Here is a 14,930-nt window from a genome sequence, read left to right as displayed (position 1 = left end):
CGTAGTTTACTTCTAACTGCGCCGAAAAACATGTTTTGTAATAAAGCAGTCGCTGCACTAAAGAGGAACCATCTTTGCAAGCAGAACTTCATATTAGCTGAAGCAGTTATGCTGTGCCCGCGTTCAAAGTTTTATTAACTGGCGATTTTTTTTTGTCAACTAACATCCCTCTGGTTACACAATTCTATACAACTTGTGTAAAAATTATCGAAATCCGTTACGAAACTGCAAAGTTATTTACGTTTGAAGTTTTGTCGACTGGAAAATGGTTTTATCGCCCAGCTTCTCTTTGGTGCAATTATCAAACACCATTGCTGTTTCCGTTAATTCGTTTATTTCATTATCTGTCTCAAGAAAAGCTTCCGTGTTTACAAACAAATCAAAGCGCACGTGTGTTCAGTCGACCGTAAAAATTATGTTTATATTTCCCTGTTCCGATTAAATCAAAAGTAAGGCTTGTTTAGTTTGCTGGGTTCCTACTAAATTTAAGGTAATCAAAAGCAAATGCGCAGCGATAATTCAGAGTCGCGCACTTGGCACATCTACCAAAGCTGAACTTGCGCGTCACGTGTTGACAGCACGGGTCCAGTAACTGTGAGGTTGTTTCCTGGTTGGCTGTACGTCATCGGTTCTATTTGTATCACGCATATTTCTCTGCATTCATGTTTGAAGTTACACTGGGCTTGGTAGTTTAACTGGCCTCTCTCTGACAGACCGAAGGCAGAGTTTTTGTTTCATACCACACAAACGTAAAAGCTACCAACAAAAAGAACATTGGAGAACAAGGAAGAAATCAAACCGGATATAAAACGCCATGTAGTGATGTATTTGGAAATATTCATGCAAAGGGTTGCTTCAATCAGAGTATGTGGAACATGTTTCTTATTACATATTATTATCACAGAATTTGGCTATTATTTCAACGCAAAATTTCTTGTCTTGTTCGTATGTACAGTTGCATCATTAAAAGGTGAAAAGTATTTTAAGTTATATAAACACTGGCACAAAAAAATATTCTCTTCTACTTGCTGGTATAATACCGACGGCACAGAATTAAAGAAATTTGTACTTTTTACAAAAGGCAATTTATTACCTCAATGTTTATTTCGGATTCTGTTTTCGAAATAATATTAACATTATACGTATTACAATAATTTCCCATGTAACTCCTCTATTGTTAGGTATGCATTAAACGAAAGCACATGTTATATCCAATGTGACGATGTGGTAGAGTTAAAGTAAACTGCTCTTAAAGTAAATTGTTCCTTGCAGAAGAGTTTACAGAATATCATATTCTTTTTCATATGTTTGTAAATTAAGTTCCTCTTAAAAACCATCCAATAAAATTTTTACAGTATAATGTGGCCTTTCAGGGCTATTATTGAGCCGGTCCGCAACAAAAAACGTGGCCTTTGAGATGGCAGGGATCAAATGTCGTATTGTAGGGAGGGCACGGACCAGTGGTGTTGCTCCAAACTGCCGTTTGATTAAGAGATGTTAAGCTTTTGCAAAGGTTGTTCCCTTTGCCCAACTGCACCCAGTCATCAGTGGCATTACTGTACGAAAACGTTGTATTTTCAGCAGTGTACATAGAAACTAACTAAGTTACACAATAATGTATTACATCACAGCCTGAACAAAGAAAGATTCAGAATAGTTTCGGCTTTGGATGGTTTTTACACAACAATCAGTAAATAGTCGCTTGAACATTTCAAAGAGCTAATTTCATCTCTTGCATAATCCAACAACATAACAACATTATAACGTACCTGATGGGCGCCCAATGGGATCCGTACGTGAATAGCATTATTCTGACTCTGTTGTATTTGGTGCAAATTTGCGTACTCGAGCAGATGTCGCCATTTGGTAAAGTGGTATTGCAGAATTTCCGTGCCGAAGCCCAAGTCAGATTAGCAGAATTCCGGTAGAAATAAAGGAAGTTGTTGCTACCTTGTATTACGTTAAATGTGTTAATTATTCTGAATTATAGGCTACTCTACGTTGGCGAAACAGTTTTTAAGGGATCGTTTGAGATCCAAGCCAAATTCAAACATCAACAAGTTGTTTCATTGTTTATTTCTTCATGCCTATAAACTTGCGTAATCCATAAAGTTATTGCTATAACAACATTGTAAAAGTACAATAATGCACACCTGAAAGGAAAAAAGCCTTCCATGAAACGGTAACAGTTGTGAAATTCCATCCGGTCGCTTGATCAGTTCTTATAAGTTCACCTTCAAACGAGAGAGCCTTGATTTTGTAAACATCCAACTCAAACGTAAGTGATGAACTTGCGACTGGAACTGCCTAAAATTTAAAACCCCTATGTTAATTTCGGCCGGTTGACATTTGTCTCTTAAATCTGTTTTGGATTAATTATGTCTGTTTTTTACCACACTGGGACTTGAACCCACGCTATCTTGCTCACAAATCTTGATTTTCTATCATGCGTGACAAGCTTCTATTAGTTCCATCGTTGCGCCGAAATATGCCAGAGACCTAAATAGCAAAGCCTCAACATTTCCCTACAGTGAGGCAAATGTCCCTTACTTAAAAATCCGAACTCTCAGTTTAGTGCAGAGGTATAAAAAATAACTGCAGTTTAATTTGCATACTGTGTGTTTTATTTTGTAAAGTTTCTAAATTTCCTCGAAAAAAGGATTTGCGTTAGAGTTGACAAAAAAACATAATAAAACGTCGCAATATTGCAAGCGGAAATTAAATCAAAATTCATTTTAATTTCCCAAAATCATGAATTAATACACATAAGTTTTACCTCAACGTGTAGAGGCGGAATGCTGAAACACATTTCGTACACAACTGTTATGTTGAGTTTGGAGGTCGAAGAAAACGTGTCCAGCGTAAAAGCTCCATGGTAAATTCTTGCTGTGAAACATTCAAGATGTTACATCGTGGTCTTACTTTGCAATGTCACCCACAGAGCTATTGGGCCCGATCTGTGACGTATTCCGTAAAAACGAATTTTAATGCAATGCAGTCAGTACAAAAAACGTTCGTGGCCCCCGGAAAACCCCGCTGGGAATTTTATCCTTGAGAAACTCTGGGTTACATAGTAGCCGAATTTGACCAATCACAAAATATGAGCATATTTAGTGCCAAGTTTGCCCACTGTGACTACACTCACTATTAAACAATGACCAAATTCCTATAATGCTCCTCATATTTAGTGCAAACGTTTTTGTAAGTTAAACTACGGTTAAAAATCATGCATTTTTTACCTTTGCTGAAAAGCAAGAAAGAAGAAAGTGACAGCAATAGCATTGGTGCAATATTCTTCATCTTTCTTCTCTCACCTTAGTCACTATCTTTAAAGTTAGTGAAAGCTATTGGAAATATTGGCAACGTTGACAATATCAGCTGAAGTCCCCAAGCTTAAATTTCCTGACATTAGGATTGTTGATGATACAGATCGGTTTTTCAACAAAACGCTACAAATCTGCAACTGTCCACACCCTTGTCCATTTTTATCACTTCTTTACAATTCGGCAAACTGGGCAAACTCCATTCCGCAAACAAAGCATGTGTCTCATGGCCAACCAAAATCCACGCCACCTTCACAGCTTTATGAGGTAAATGTTTTTTAGTGTTTTTACCCTTATTCTTGGTGGCCGCACTACTTGTGTATTTCTATGCCGCGTGTCACAATTTGCTTTAGACAGCAGGGCCTCAATCTAACACTGGGTTATATTCACTGCAACCGCGTCACATGTATAAATTCCTAATGAAATACATCATCCGCAGCCATCAACTATGCACTTAATTATTGGGACGTGGTCTATTTGAAGAAAGTTATGAAATAAGTAGCCTACTTTTCGTTATTATTCATTCTTCTAAGCTGTCAATTGTCACCATAACATATTCCCTGTTGATTGATCGTCGCTTAACACAATATAGTATATAATGCCTACAGATGGTTATGAAACAAACGTGGAAGTTGTTGTTGTGGATTTCCGTCATGTCACTTATAACAATCAACCTTCATCCTCTACCAACTGAAGTTTAGACGTTTTATGTTTTTGTTGACGTTTTACGTCACTAAATTTACCGATGTTTTTACAAGGTGAGTCCACATTTCTGTTCATTCTTATTAACGACATGTTTTAAATGTTTTAAAAAGTTTATTGGCAACAATTGAAAAAAAACGACTTGCTGACTGAAAAGGCAGTCGGTGATTAAATATGAGGGTGCAAGAAAGCAAATTACAAGGCAATGCACTGCAGGTTGCGCTAACGCCAGGGTCCCAATAATTGTTAACCGGAAGGCTATGGTGCTGTGCCGGCCTAACTCCGTAGACAAATCGTACCATTGTCATCTCTTGAGTATTAATGTACTTACATTCACAAATCGGTACGATTGTCAGAACTTGGAAAATACCAGAGAATTGTGGCATCTTAAATATAGATTCGTTATTGACAACCAAAATGGATCGTTGTGTGTAGCATAGCTCATTTAAATGAAACGGAACGTATTCAGTAGAATAGAACAGAATTTACTTTTTTCACCTGGATATTTATAGTCAGGCTTTTAACGGGGCAAATCCGGACACAATGGATTAAGCACATTAAAAGATATACATACATACGTTTGTTTTTTATTTTGAGCATTTGAAACACAATTTGATACAAGCGAGCATACACAAGCATAAATTACAGCAACATCTTTTTATTTTAAAACAAAGATGCAATACGTTTCTAAACACCCTCTGACAGCAACGTTTGGTCAGCTTCAGACGTGTTGTTATAATGGTAGGCCACTGCTGCTGCATATCACAAGCCTAACAAAGCGAAAGACAGAAAGCAAATGACACAGCCAGCGGAGCGTGTGAACAGCATTCAAAAACACTAAGGTGCAGCTAGCCTTAACAAAACACAATTAACCACACGAAAACATATACATACATACGTTTGTAAGAAGAACAACACACAATAATGCACACAAGAAGATACAAGCTTGCAGTTTTTTGCAGAAACTATAACAGTTCTTCATAATTTTCTGGGGAATTTATGTTACTCATAATTGTCATGGGATTTAAGCAAAAGCAGAAAAAACAAAGAAATGTGTTCCTTTTTTTAGGTTTTTGTGAGGGCTGGGTTTTTAGGAGCTCCAATACAGATATTGTTTTAGCAGCTGCAATATTGGTATTAAATCGAACAAAATCACTGCATAAAAATTCATCAATGTTTTTGCTTGTGATATCCATGTAGAATTCGAAAAAATGTATGTCGTTAGCATGTGTCGCTGTAACCATATTTTTAAGCAACCCGTCAACTATCACATGGACATTTTCTTCAATGCCAGATTGAATTTGTTTGAAAACTTTTACATTTTTCTTTTCTCCGCTGCTTTCACAAAGCCAGAGAAGAAACCTGGTGTCCGACATGTTTTTTTGAAACAAGAGTTCTATCAAAGATAGTAAACAGGCTGATGCTTGAAATGCCATTAGAATTTCTTGTATAATGACAAACACCCATAACGTTGTGAAAGAATGGTAGATGCAATTGTAGGAATGAAGCATCCCAATACGGTTTGATATGTAACATTCAAAATCTTCCTTCTTTACATGGGCGCCTGACTGGATAACCCTTACGACTTTTTTAGGTTTGACTTTCGATGCATAAATGTGTACCGGATACTTCGCATATATTGTGCTTCCACCATGGGAAATGCCTCATGACCATGGCTGATGTTCTACTCTCTGCGAATCTATTGTCACTAGAGGAATAAAAACAATGAATACAATATGCAAATGGTTTTATTTGTACAGACAATCATAAAATGCAATATGTAATGTGTTGGCATGTGGAACTTACAAAGTTACTGCTTGGCAAATAACACGAGGTAATATGCAAAATATTTTTTACATTTGCCAGGTTTGAAAAAGAAAACCGTAGATTTTGCAAAAATCATAAAATATTTAAAAATAGCCAGCAACACAAAAATGATTGAGAAAAAGTCACATTTTATGAATACACAGGAAATAATGTGACAAGATTCATACATAAATAAATGTGGTTTGTCTCTTTTTCACATTTAATTTTGCAGCATAACAAAATCATACTATCGAAGTACAGTACAATGAAAGAATGGGAATATGGAAATGAGACACACAAACATTCTAAAAATTTGCTACACTTGTGAAGTATTAAATGGTTCGATTTCCTGATCGTTTACACCATCAATTGATTGGGTGTCCTGATTTGAACGATTGGAATTCGTGGATTTTCGATTACAACACGAACCAAATGGTAGACATTTTTTACATGGATTTTGTGGAATTTTTTGTGTTGTTGCTGGTGTTAGTGATTTAGTACCTAAGCGTTGCAATGAGGAAATTGTTTTATCAATCGCATCATCAGTGTTATTTTTGACAAACTTGCTATTCAAAAAGTCACGAATGCCTTTATTTGAAACTTCTATGTAAAATTGAAAGAAACCAATATCATTTTCTCTTGCAGCTAAAATCATATGTTTATGCAGCCTTTGAATTATCCCTAAACCGTTTTCCTCAACACCAGCAGTAAGTTTTTTGAAGACTTCTACATTTTTTGTTTCTCCACTGTTTTTACATAACCACAGAAGGAAGTTTCTGTCAGATTTGTTTTTTTGACACAAAACTTTCATCGTAAAAACATTGAGGATGAAAAGTAGAAAGCCCATAAAAATGCTTTGTATTATAGCAATGGCTTGTGCCATTCTGAAAGAACGGTAGATGCATGTGTAGGAATCACTGCATGTGAAATCTGATATTGGTTGGCTAAAAAAAAATAAAAACAAAATGATCCCACCCAAGGCAATTAGACCCGATAATGTATTTCTAAATAAGTACCAGTTTGTTATATATACCTTTCTGTCATTGTGTGGTTTATAAGCTTCGCTATTTGCATTTTCATTATTAACAGTATTTGCCAGCTGGTCAGCTATTACAATCTGTAGTAGTGCAAGAAGTTGTTTGTATCCATCCACAATTCGAATGTTGTCTATCAAATTTAAATTGTCATTTGATGGACCAGGTTGCTCACTGTGTTCAAAAAGCTGATATAACTGTTCTTGAGGTGGCAACTCACGAATGGATTCAAGTTGTTTCAAAAGGCTTTCCTTTTTCAAAGAGTCCATAAGTAAATAAAGTTTGTCTTCGTGCTGTTGGCGATGTTTATTAAAAAAATCACTCATGATTGGTGGTTGAACATTAAATGCACGGCCAATCTTATCTCCTTCAACATCATCGCGGGTTTTGGTGTAACCCTTGACTTCCTCATATTGCTGCCATCCTGGCAATTGATCAGTAGGATCTGTAATGTATATTAAGTGACGCATTTTTTCCAAACTTGTCAACTCCTCTTGGTTGCGCAACAGACATAACTTTGACACGGCATCAGCTTGAATATCCCTAAGAATATCTTTACTTGTTGTTTGCAGGTCTAAGACTTCTTCTTTTAGTTTTCGTAGATTCTCAATTTGACGAAGTGAAAATAGTTGACATAACACATCACATCTATTTGCAGGCATGTGGGTAAATTCAGTTGACCATTCATCATAAAGTCCACGCAAAATGTCAGAAGAAGCGGAGTCAAGTTTTGAAATATCTCTAATTTTGTGTCCTTGACGTATTTTGGATATTAGAGTTCCCAGCTTTAGGGACATATCCTCTTCCCAAATTTCCAAATGCTCCATTTCGTGTAATGAGGGTTCAGTAAAAAGATTATCAAGGTTGATGATGTCTTTAAGGTAAACACATCTCTCTCTTTTTGTGTATGTCAATGGAAAGGTTACATCTGCCCCACTCTTTGCACTGATATCAAGGAGGGAAAAGGCAGAAAAATCCTGCACAATATTCTTGTGCATATTTTCTATCAAGATTTCCTGTTCAGGTTTCCAAAAACTATTTTGTTCTGGTTGTTTGAACAAAGCTTTCACAATCTTTTGACCCTCTTTTCTTCTTTCCCGCTCAATTTCTGATGTGTCTGACGTATTAGGAGTTGTCACTAGCATGACCAGGTCATCAACTGAATCTCCAAACCCAGACACAATATCAAACAATTTTCTGAATTTGGCGACTTCATTGATTATCACAGGAATGTGCTCCCAAAAATTCATTGCCCCATACAACCAAACCGATATCAACATTGAAATCCACCAGAAGTTAAGCAGAAAAAAATTGCCTTCCTCTTTACATTGTTCATTTACAAACAACATTTTGGCATTTGTAAATGATGGAATATCACTGCTGTTAAGAGGGAGACACCTTAATGGCTCAATGTCAGCTTTGTAGAGCAAAAACAGACTTGATCCAATCATTGCTGCAGTGGTGAAGGTTCGAAGTGTTTCCCACCATGGCTTTATGTTGTGAATTGACAAAAGGTCAAATTTGGAGTAAATTTCCCCTAATGACATTATATTCCTCAAGAACTCTACCTAATATCAACCATGGGTAGCATGTTGTTATTATTTAATTCATTGAATATTATACAACGTTTTTATCACTTGCAAAAATAAGATGCCACACACAGAATTCGTGAACATACAAACACCACCTTTTTCTTTTAATCGTAGTTTACTTCTAACTGCGCCGAAAAACATGTTTTGTAATAAAGCAGTCGCTGCACTAAAGAGGAACCATCTTTGCAAGCAGAACTTCATATTAGCTGAAGCAGTTATGCTGTGCCCGCGTTCAAAGTTTTATTAACTGGCGATTTTTTTTTGTCAACTAACATCCCTCTGGTTACACAATTCTATACAACTTGTGTAAAAATTATCGAAATCCGTTACGAAACTGCAAAGTTATTTACGTTTGAAGTTTTGTCGACTGGAAAATGGTTTTATCGCCCAGCTTCTCTTTGGTGCAATTATCAAACACCATTGCTGTTTCCGTTAATTCGTTTATTTCATTATCTGTCTCAAGAAAAGCTTCCGTGTTTACAAACAAATCAAAGCGCACGTGTGTTCAGTCGACCGTAAAAATTATGTTTATATTTCCCTGTTCCGATTAAATCAAAAGTAAGGCTTGTTTAGTTTGCTGGGTTCCTACTAAATTTAAGGTAATCAAAAGCAAATGCGCAGCGATAATTCAGAGTCGCGCACTTGGCACATCTACCAAAGCTGAACTTGCGCGTCACGTGTTGACAGCACGGGTCCAGTAACTGTGAGGTTGTTTCCTGGTTGGCTGTACGTCATCGGTTCTATTTGTATCACGCATATTTCTCTGCATTCATGTTTGAAGTTACACTGGGCTTGGTAGTTTAACTGGCCTCTCTCTGACAGACCGAAGGCAGAGTTTTTGTTTCATACCACACAAACGTAAAAGCTACCAACAAAAAGAACATTGGAGAACAAGGAAGAAATCAAACCGGATATAAAACGCCATGTAGTGATGTATTTGGAAATATTCATGCAAAGGGTTGCTTCAATCAGAGTATGTGGAACATGTTTCTTATTACATATTATTATCACAGAATTTGGCTATTATTTCAACGCAAAATTTCTTGTCTTGTTCGTATGTACAGTTGCATCATTAAAAGGTGAAAAGTATTTTAAGTTATATAAACACTGGCACAAAAAAATATTCTCTTCTACTTGCTGGTATAATACCGACGGCACAGAATTAAAGAAATTTGTACTTTTTACAAAAGGCAATTTATTACCTCAATGTTTATTTCGGATTCTGTTTTCGAAATAATATTAACATTATACGTATTACAATAATTTCCCATGTAACTCCTCTATTGTTAGGTATGCATTAAACGAAAGCACATGTTATATCCAATGTGACGATGTGGTAGAGTTAAAGTAAACTGCTCTTAAAGTAAATTGTTCCTTGCAGAAGAGTTTACAGAATATCATATTCTTTTTCATATGTTTGTAAATTAAGTTCCTCTTAAAAACCATCCAATAAAATTTTTACAGTATAATGTGGCCTTTCAGGGCTATTATTGAGCCGGTCCGCAACAAAAAACGTGGCCTTTGAGATGGCAGGGATCAAATGTCGTATTGTAGGGAGGGCACGGACCAGTGGTGTTGCTCCAAACTGCCGTTTGATTAAGAGATGTTAAGCTTTTGCAAAGGTTGTTCCCTTTGCCCAACTGCACCCAGTCATCAGTGGCATTACTGTACGAAAACGTTGTATTTTCAGCAGTGTACATAGAAACTAACTAAGTTACACAATAATGTATTACATCACAGCCTGAACAAAGAAAGATTCAGAATAGTTTCGGCTTTGGATGGTTTTTACACAACAATCAGTAAATAGTCGCTTGAACATTTCAAAGAGCTAATTTCATCTCTTGCATAATCCAACAACATAACAACATTATAACGTACCTGATGGGCGCCCAATGGGATCCGTACGTGAATAGCATTATTCTGACTCTGTTGTATTTGGTGCAAATTTGCGTACTCGAGCAGATGTCGCCATTTGGTAAAGTGGTATTGCAGAATTTCCGTGCCGAAGCCCAAGTCAGATTAGCAGAATTCCGGTAGAAATAAAGGAAGTTGTTGCTACCTTGTATTACGTTAAATGTGTTAATTATTCTGAATTATAGGCTACTCTACGTTGGCGAAACAGTTTTTAAGGGATCGTTTGAGATCCAAGCCAAATTCAAACATCAACAAGTTGTTTCATTGTTTATTTCTTCATGCCTATAAACTTGCGTAATCCATAAAGTTATTGCTATAACAACATTGTAAAAGTACAATAATGCACACCTGAAAGGAAAAAAGCCTTCCATGAAACGGTAACAGTTGTGAAATTCCATCCGGTCGCTTGATCAGTTCTTATAAGTTCACCTTCAAACGAGAGAGCCTTGATTTTGTAAACATCCAACTCAAACGTAAGTGATGAACTTGCGACTGGAACTGCCTAAAATTTAAAACCCCTATGTTAATTTCGGCCGGTTGACATTTGTCTCTTAAATCTGTTTTGGATTAATTATGTCTGTTTTTTACCACACTGGGACTTGAACCCACGCTATCTTGCTCACAAATCTTGATTTTCTATCATGCGTGACAAGCTTCTATTAGTTCCATCGTTGCGCCGAAATATGCCAGAGACCTAAATAGCAAAGCCTCAACATTTCCCTACAGTGAGGCAAATGTCCCTTACTTAAAAATCCGAACTCTCAGTTTAGTGCAGAGGTATAAAAAATAACTGCAGTTTAATTTGCATACTGTGTGTTTTATTTTGTAAAGTTTCTAAATTTCCTCGAAAAAAGGATTTGCGTTAGAGTTGACAAAAAAACATAATAAAACGTCGCAATATTGCAAGCGGAAATTAAATCAAAATTCATTTTAATTTCCCAAAATCATGAATTAATACACATAAGTTTTACCTCAACGTGTAGAGGCGGAATGCTGAAACACATTTCGTACACAACTGTTATGTTGAGTTTGGAGGTCGAAGAAAACGTGTCCAGCGTAAAAGCTCCATGGTAAATTCTTGCTGTGAAACATTCAAGATGTTACATCGTGGTCTTACTTTGCAATGTCACCCACAGAGCTATTGGGCCCGATCTGTGACGTATTCCGTAAAAACGAATTTTAATGCAATGCAGTCAGTACAAAAAACGTTCGTGGCCCCCGGAAAACCCCGCTGGGAATTTTATCCTTGAGAAACTCTGGGTTACATAGTAGCCGAATTTGACCAATCACAAAATATGAGCATATTTAGTGCCAAGTTTGCCCACTGTGACTACACTCACTATTAAACAATGACCAAATTCCTATAATGCTCCTCATATTTAGTGCAAACGTTTTTGTAAGTTAAACTACGGTTAAAAATCATGCATTTTTTACCTTTGCTGAAAAGCAAGAAAGAAGAAAGTGACAGCAATAGCATTGGTGCAATATTCTTCATCTTTCTTCTCTCACCTTAGTCACTATCTTTAAAGTTAGTGAAAGCTATTGGAAATATTGGCAACGTTGACAATATCAGCTGAAGTCCCCAAGCTTAAATTTCCTGACATTAGGATTGTTGATGATACAGATCGGTTTTTCAACAAAACGCTACAAATCTGCAACTGTCCACACCCTTGTCCATTTTTATCACTTCTTTACAATTCGGCAAACTGGGCAAACTCCATTCCGCAAACAAAGCATGTGTCTCATGGCCAACCAAAATCCACGCCACCTTCACAGCTTTATGAGGTAAATGTTTTTTAGTGTTTTTACCCTTATTCTTGGTGGCCGCACTACTTGTGTATTTCTATGCCGCGTGTCACAATTTGCTTTAGACAGCAGGGCCTCAATCTAACACTGGGTTATATTCACTGCAACCGCGTCACATGTATAAATTCCTAATGAAATACATCATCCGCAGCCATCAACTATGCACTTAATTATTGGGACGTGGTCTATTTGAAGAAAGTTATGAAATAAGTAGCCTACTTTTCGTTATTATTCATTCTTCTAAGCTGTCAATTGTCACCATAACATATTCCCTGTTGATTGATCGTCGCTTAACACAATATAGTATATAATGCCTACAGATGGTTATGAAACAAACGTGGAAGTTGTTGTTGTGGATTTCCGTCATGTCACTTATAACAATCAACCTTCATCCTCTACCAACTGAAGTTTAGACGTTTTATGTTTTTGTTGACGTTTTACGTCACTAAATTTACCGATGTTTTTACAAGGTGAGTCCACATTTCTGTTCATTCTTATTAACGACATGTTTTAAATGTTTTAAAAAGTTTATTGGCAACAATTGAAAAAAAACGACTTGCTGACTGAAAAGGCAGTCGGTGATTAAATATGAGGGTGCAAGAAAGCAAATTACAAGGCAATGCACTGCAGGTTGCGCTAACGCCAGGGTCCCAATAATTGTTAACCGGAAGGCTATGGTGCTGTGCCGGCCTAACTCCGTAGACAAATCGTACCATTGTCATCTCTTGAGTATTAATGTACTTACATTCACAAATCGGTACGATTGTCAGAACTTGGAAAATACCAGAGAATTGTGGCATCTTAAATATAGATTCGTTATTGACAACCAAAATGGATCGTTGTGTGTAGCATAGCTCATTTAAATGAAACGGAACGTATTCAGTAGAATAGAACAGAATTTACTTTTTTCACCTGGATATTTATAGTCAGGCTTTTAACGGGGCAAATCCGGACACAATGGATTAAGCACATTAAAAGATATACATACATACGTTTGTTTTTTATTTTGAGCATTTGAAACACAATTTGATACAAGCGAGCATACACAAGCATAAATTACAGCAACATCTTTTTATTTTAAAACAAAGATGCAATACGTTTCTAAACACCCTCTGACAGCAACGTTTGGTCAGCTTCAGACGTGTTGTTATAATGGTAGGCCACTGCTGCTGCATATCACAAGCCTAACAAAGCGAAAGACAGAAAGCAAATGACACAGCCAGCGGAGCGTGTGAACAGCATTCAAAAACACTAAGGTGCAGCTAGCCTTAACAAAACACAATTAACCACACGAAAACATATACATACATACGTTTGTAAGAAGAACAACACACAATAATGCACACAAGAAGATACAAGCTTGCAGTTTTTTGCAGAAACTATAACAGTTCTTCATAATTTTCTGGGGAATTTATGTTACTCATAATTGTCATGGGATTTAAGCAAAAGCAGAAAAAACAAAGAAATGTGTTCCTTTTTTTAGGTTTTTGTGAGGGCTGGGTTTTTAGGAGCTCCAATACAGATATTGTTTTAGCAGCTGCAATATTGGTATTAAATCGAACAAAATCACTGCATAAAAATTCATCAATGTTTTTGCTTGTGATATCCATGTAGAATTCGAAAAAATGTATGTCGTTAGCATGTGTCGCTGTAACCATATTTTTAAGCAACCCGTCAACTATCACATGGACATTTTCTTCAATGCCAGATTGAATTTGTTTGAAAACTTTTACATTTTTCTTTTCTCCGCTGCTTTCACAAAGCCAGAGAAGAAACCTGGTGTCCGACATGTTTTTTTGAAACAAGAGTTCTATCAAAGATAGTAAACAGGCTGATGCTTGAAATGCCATTAGAATTTCTTGTATAATGACAAACACCCATAACGTTGTGAAAGAATGGTAGATGCAATTGTAGGAATGAAGCATCCCAATACGGTTTGATATGTAACATTCAAAATCTTCCTTCTTTACATGGGCGCCTGACTGGATAACCCTTACGACTTTTTTAGGTTTGACTTTCGATGCATAAATGTGTACCGGATACTTCGCATATATTGTGCTTCCACCATGGGAAATGCCTCATGACCATGGCTGATGTTCTACTCTCTGCGAATCTATTGTCACTAGAGGAATAAAAACAATGAATACAATATGCAAATGGTTTTATTTGTACAGACAATCATAAAATGCAATATGTAATGTGTTGGCATGTGGAACTTACAAAGTTACTGCTTGGCAAATAACACGAGGTAATATGCAAAATATTTTTTACATTTGCCAGGTTTGAAAAAGAAAACCGTAGATTTTGCAAAAATCATAAAATATTTAAAAATAGCCAGCAACACAAAAATGATTGAGAAAAAGTCACATTTTATGAATACACAGGAAATAATGTGACAAGATTCATACATAAATAAATGTGGTTTGTCTCTTTTTCACATTTAATTTTGCAGCATAACAAAATCATACTATCGAAGTACAGTACAATGAAAGAATGGGAATATGGAAATGAGACACACAAACATTCTAAAAATTTGCTACACTTGTGAAGTATTAAATGGTTCGATTTCCTGATCGTTTACACCATCAATTGATTGGGTGTCCTGATTTGAACGATTGGAATTCGTGGATTTTCGATTACAACACGAACCAAATGGTAGACATTTTTTACATGGATTTTGTGGAATTTTTTGTGTTGTTGCTGGTGTTAGTGATTTAGTACCTAAGCGTTGCAATGAGGAAATTGTTTTATCA

The 14,930-nt window shown here is 36.4% G+C and overlaps 3 protein-coding genes across 3 annotated transcripts in view; all 3 read right to left on the bottom strand.

Moving 5' to 3' along the window:
• The window catches only part of LOC145913897 (serine/threonine-protein kinase/endoribonuclease IRE1-like), a 95,135-nt gene that overhangs the window by 51,958 nt on the left and 28,247 nt on the right, over positions 1–14,930 (bottom strand). The gene's annotated exons all lie outside the window — the stretch shown is intronic.
• LOC145913307 (uncharacterized) lies at positions 213–3,376 on the bottom strand. Its single transcript, XM_083000921.1, has 5 exons — positions 3,240–3,376; positions 2,777–2,886; positions 2,154–2,307; positions 1,770–1,950; positions 213–1,556 (listed from the first exon to the last, which is right to left on the bottom strand). Exons 1-5 carry the CDS (start codon positions 3,298–3,300, stop codon positions 1,379–1,381), a joined length of 684 nt encoding a protein of 227 aa, XP_082857047.1. The 5' UTR covers positions 3,301–3,376; the 3' UTR covers positions 213–1,378.
• LOC145913306 (uncharacterized) lies at positions 8,779–11,942 on the bottom strand. The gene is made up of 5 exons (XM_083000920.1): positions 11,806–11,942; positions 11,343–11,452; positions 10,720–10,873; positions 10,336–10,516; positions 8,779–10,122 (listed from the first exon to the last, which is right to left on the bottom strand). Exons 1-5 carry the CDS (start codon positions 11,864–11,866, stop codon positions 9,945–9,947), a joined length of 684 nt encoding a protein of 227 aa, XP_082857046.1. The 5' UTR covers positions 11,867–11,942; the 3' UTR covers positions 8,779–9,944.

This window comes from Ascidia mentula, chromosome 9 (assembly GCF_947561715.1).
Source record: "Ascidia mentula chromosome 9, kaAscMent1.1, whole genome shotgun sequence".
Taxonomy (NCBI): domain Eukaryota; kingdom Metazoa; phylum Chordata; class Ascidiacea; order Phlebobranchia; family Ascidiidae; genus Ascidia; species Ascidia mentula.
This window is presented reverse-complemented; position numbering and strand designations above follow the sequence as displayed.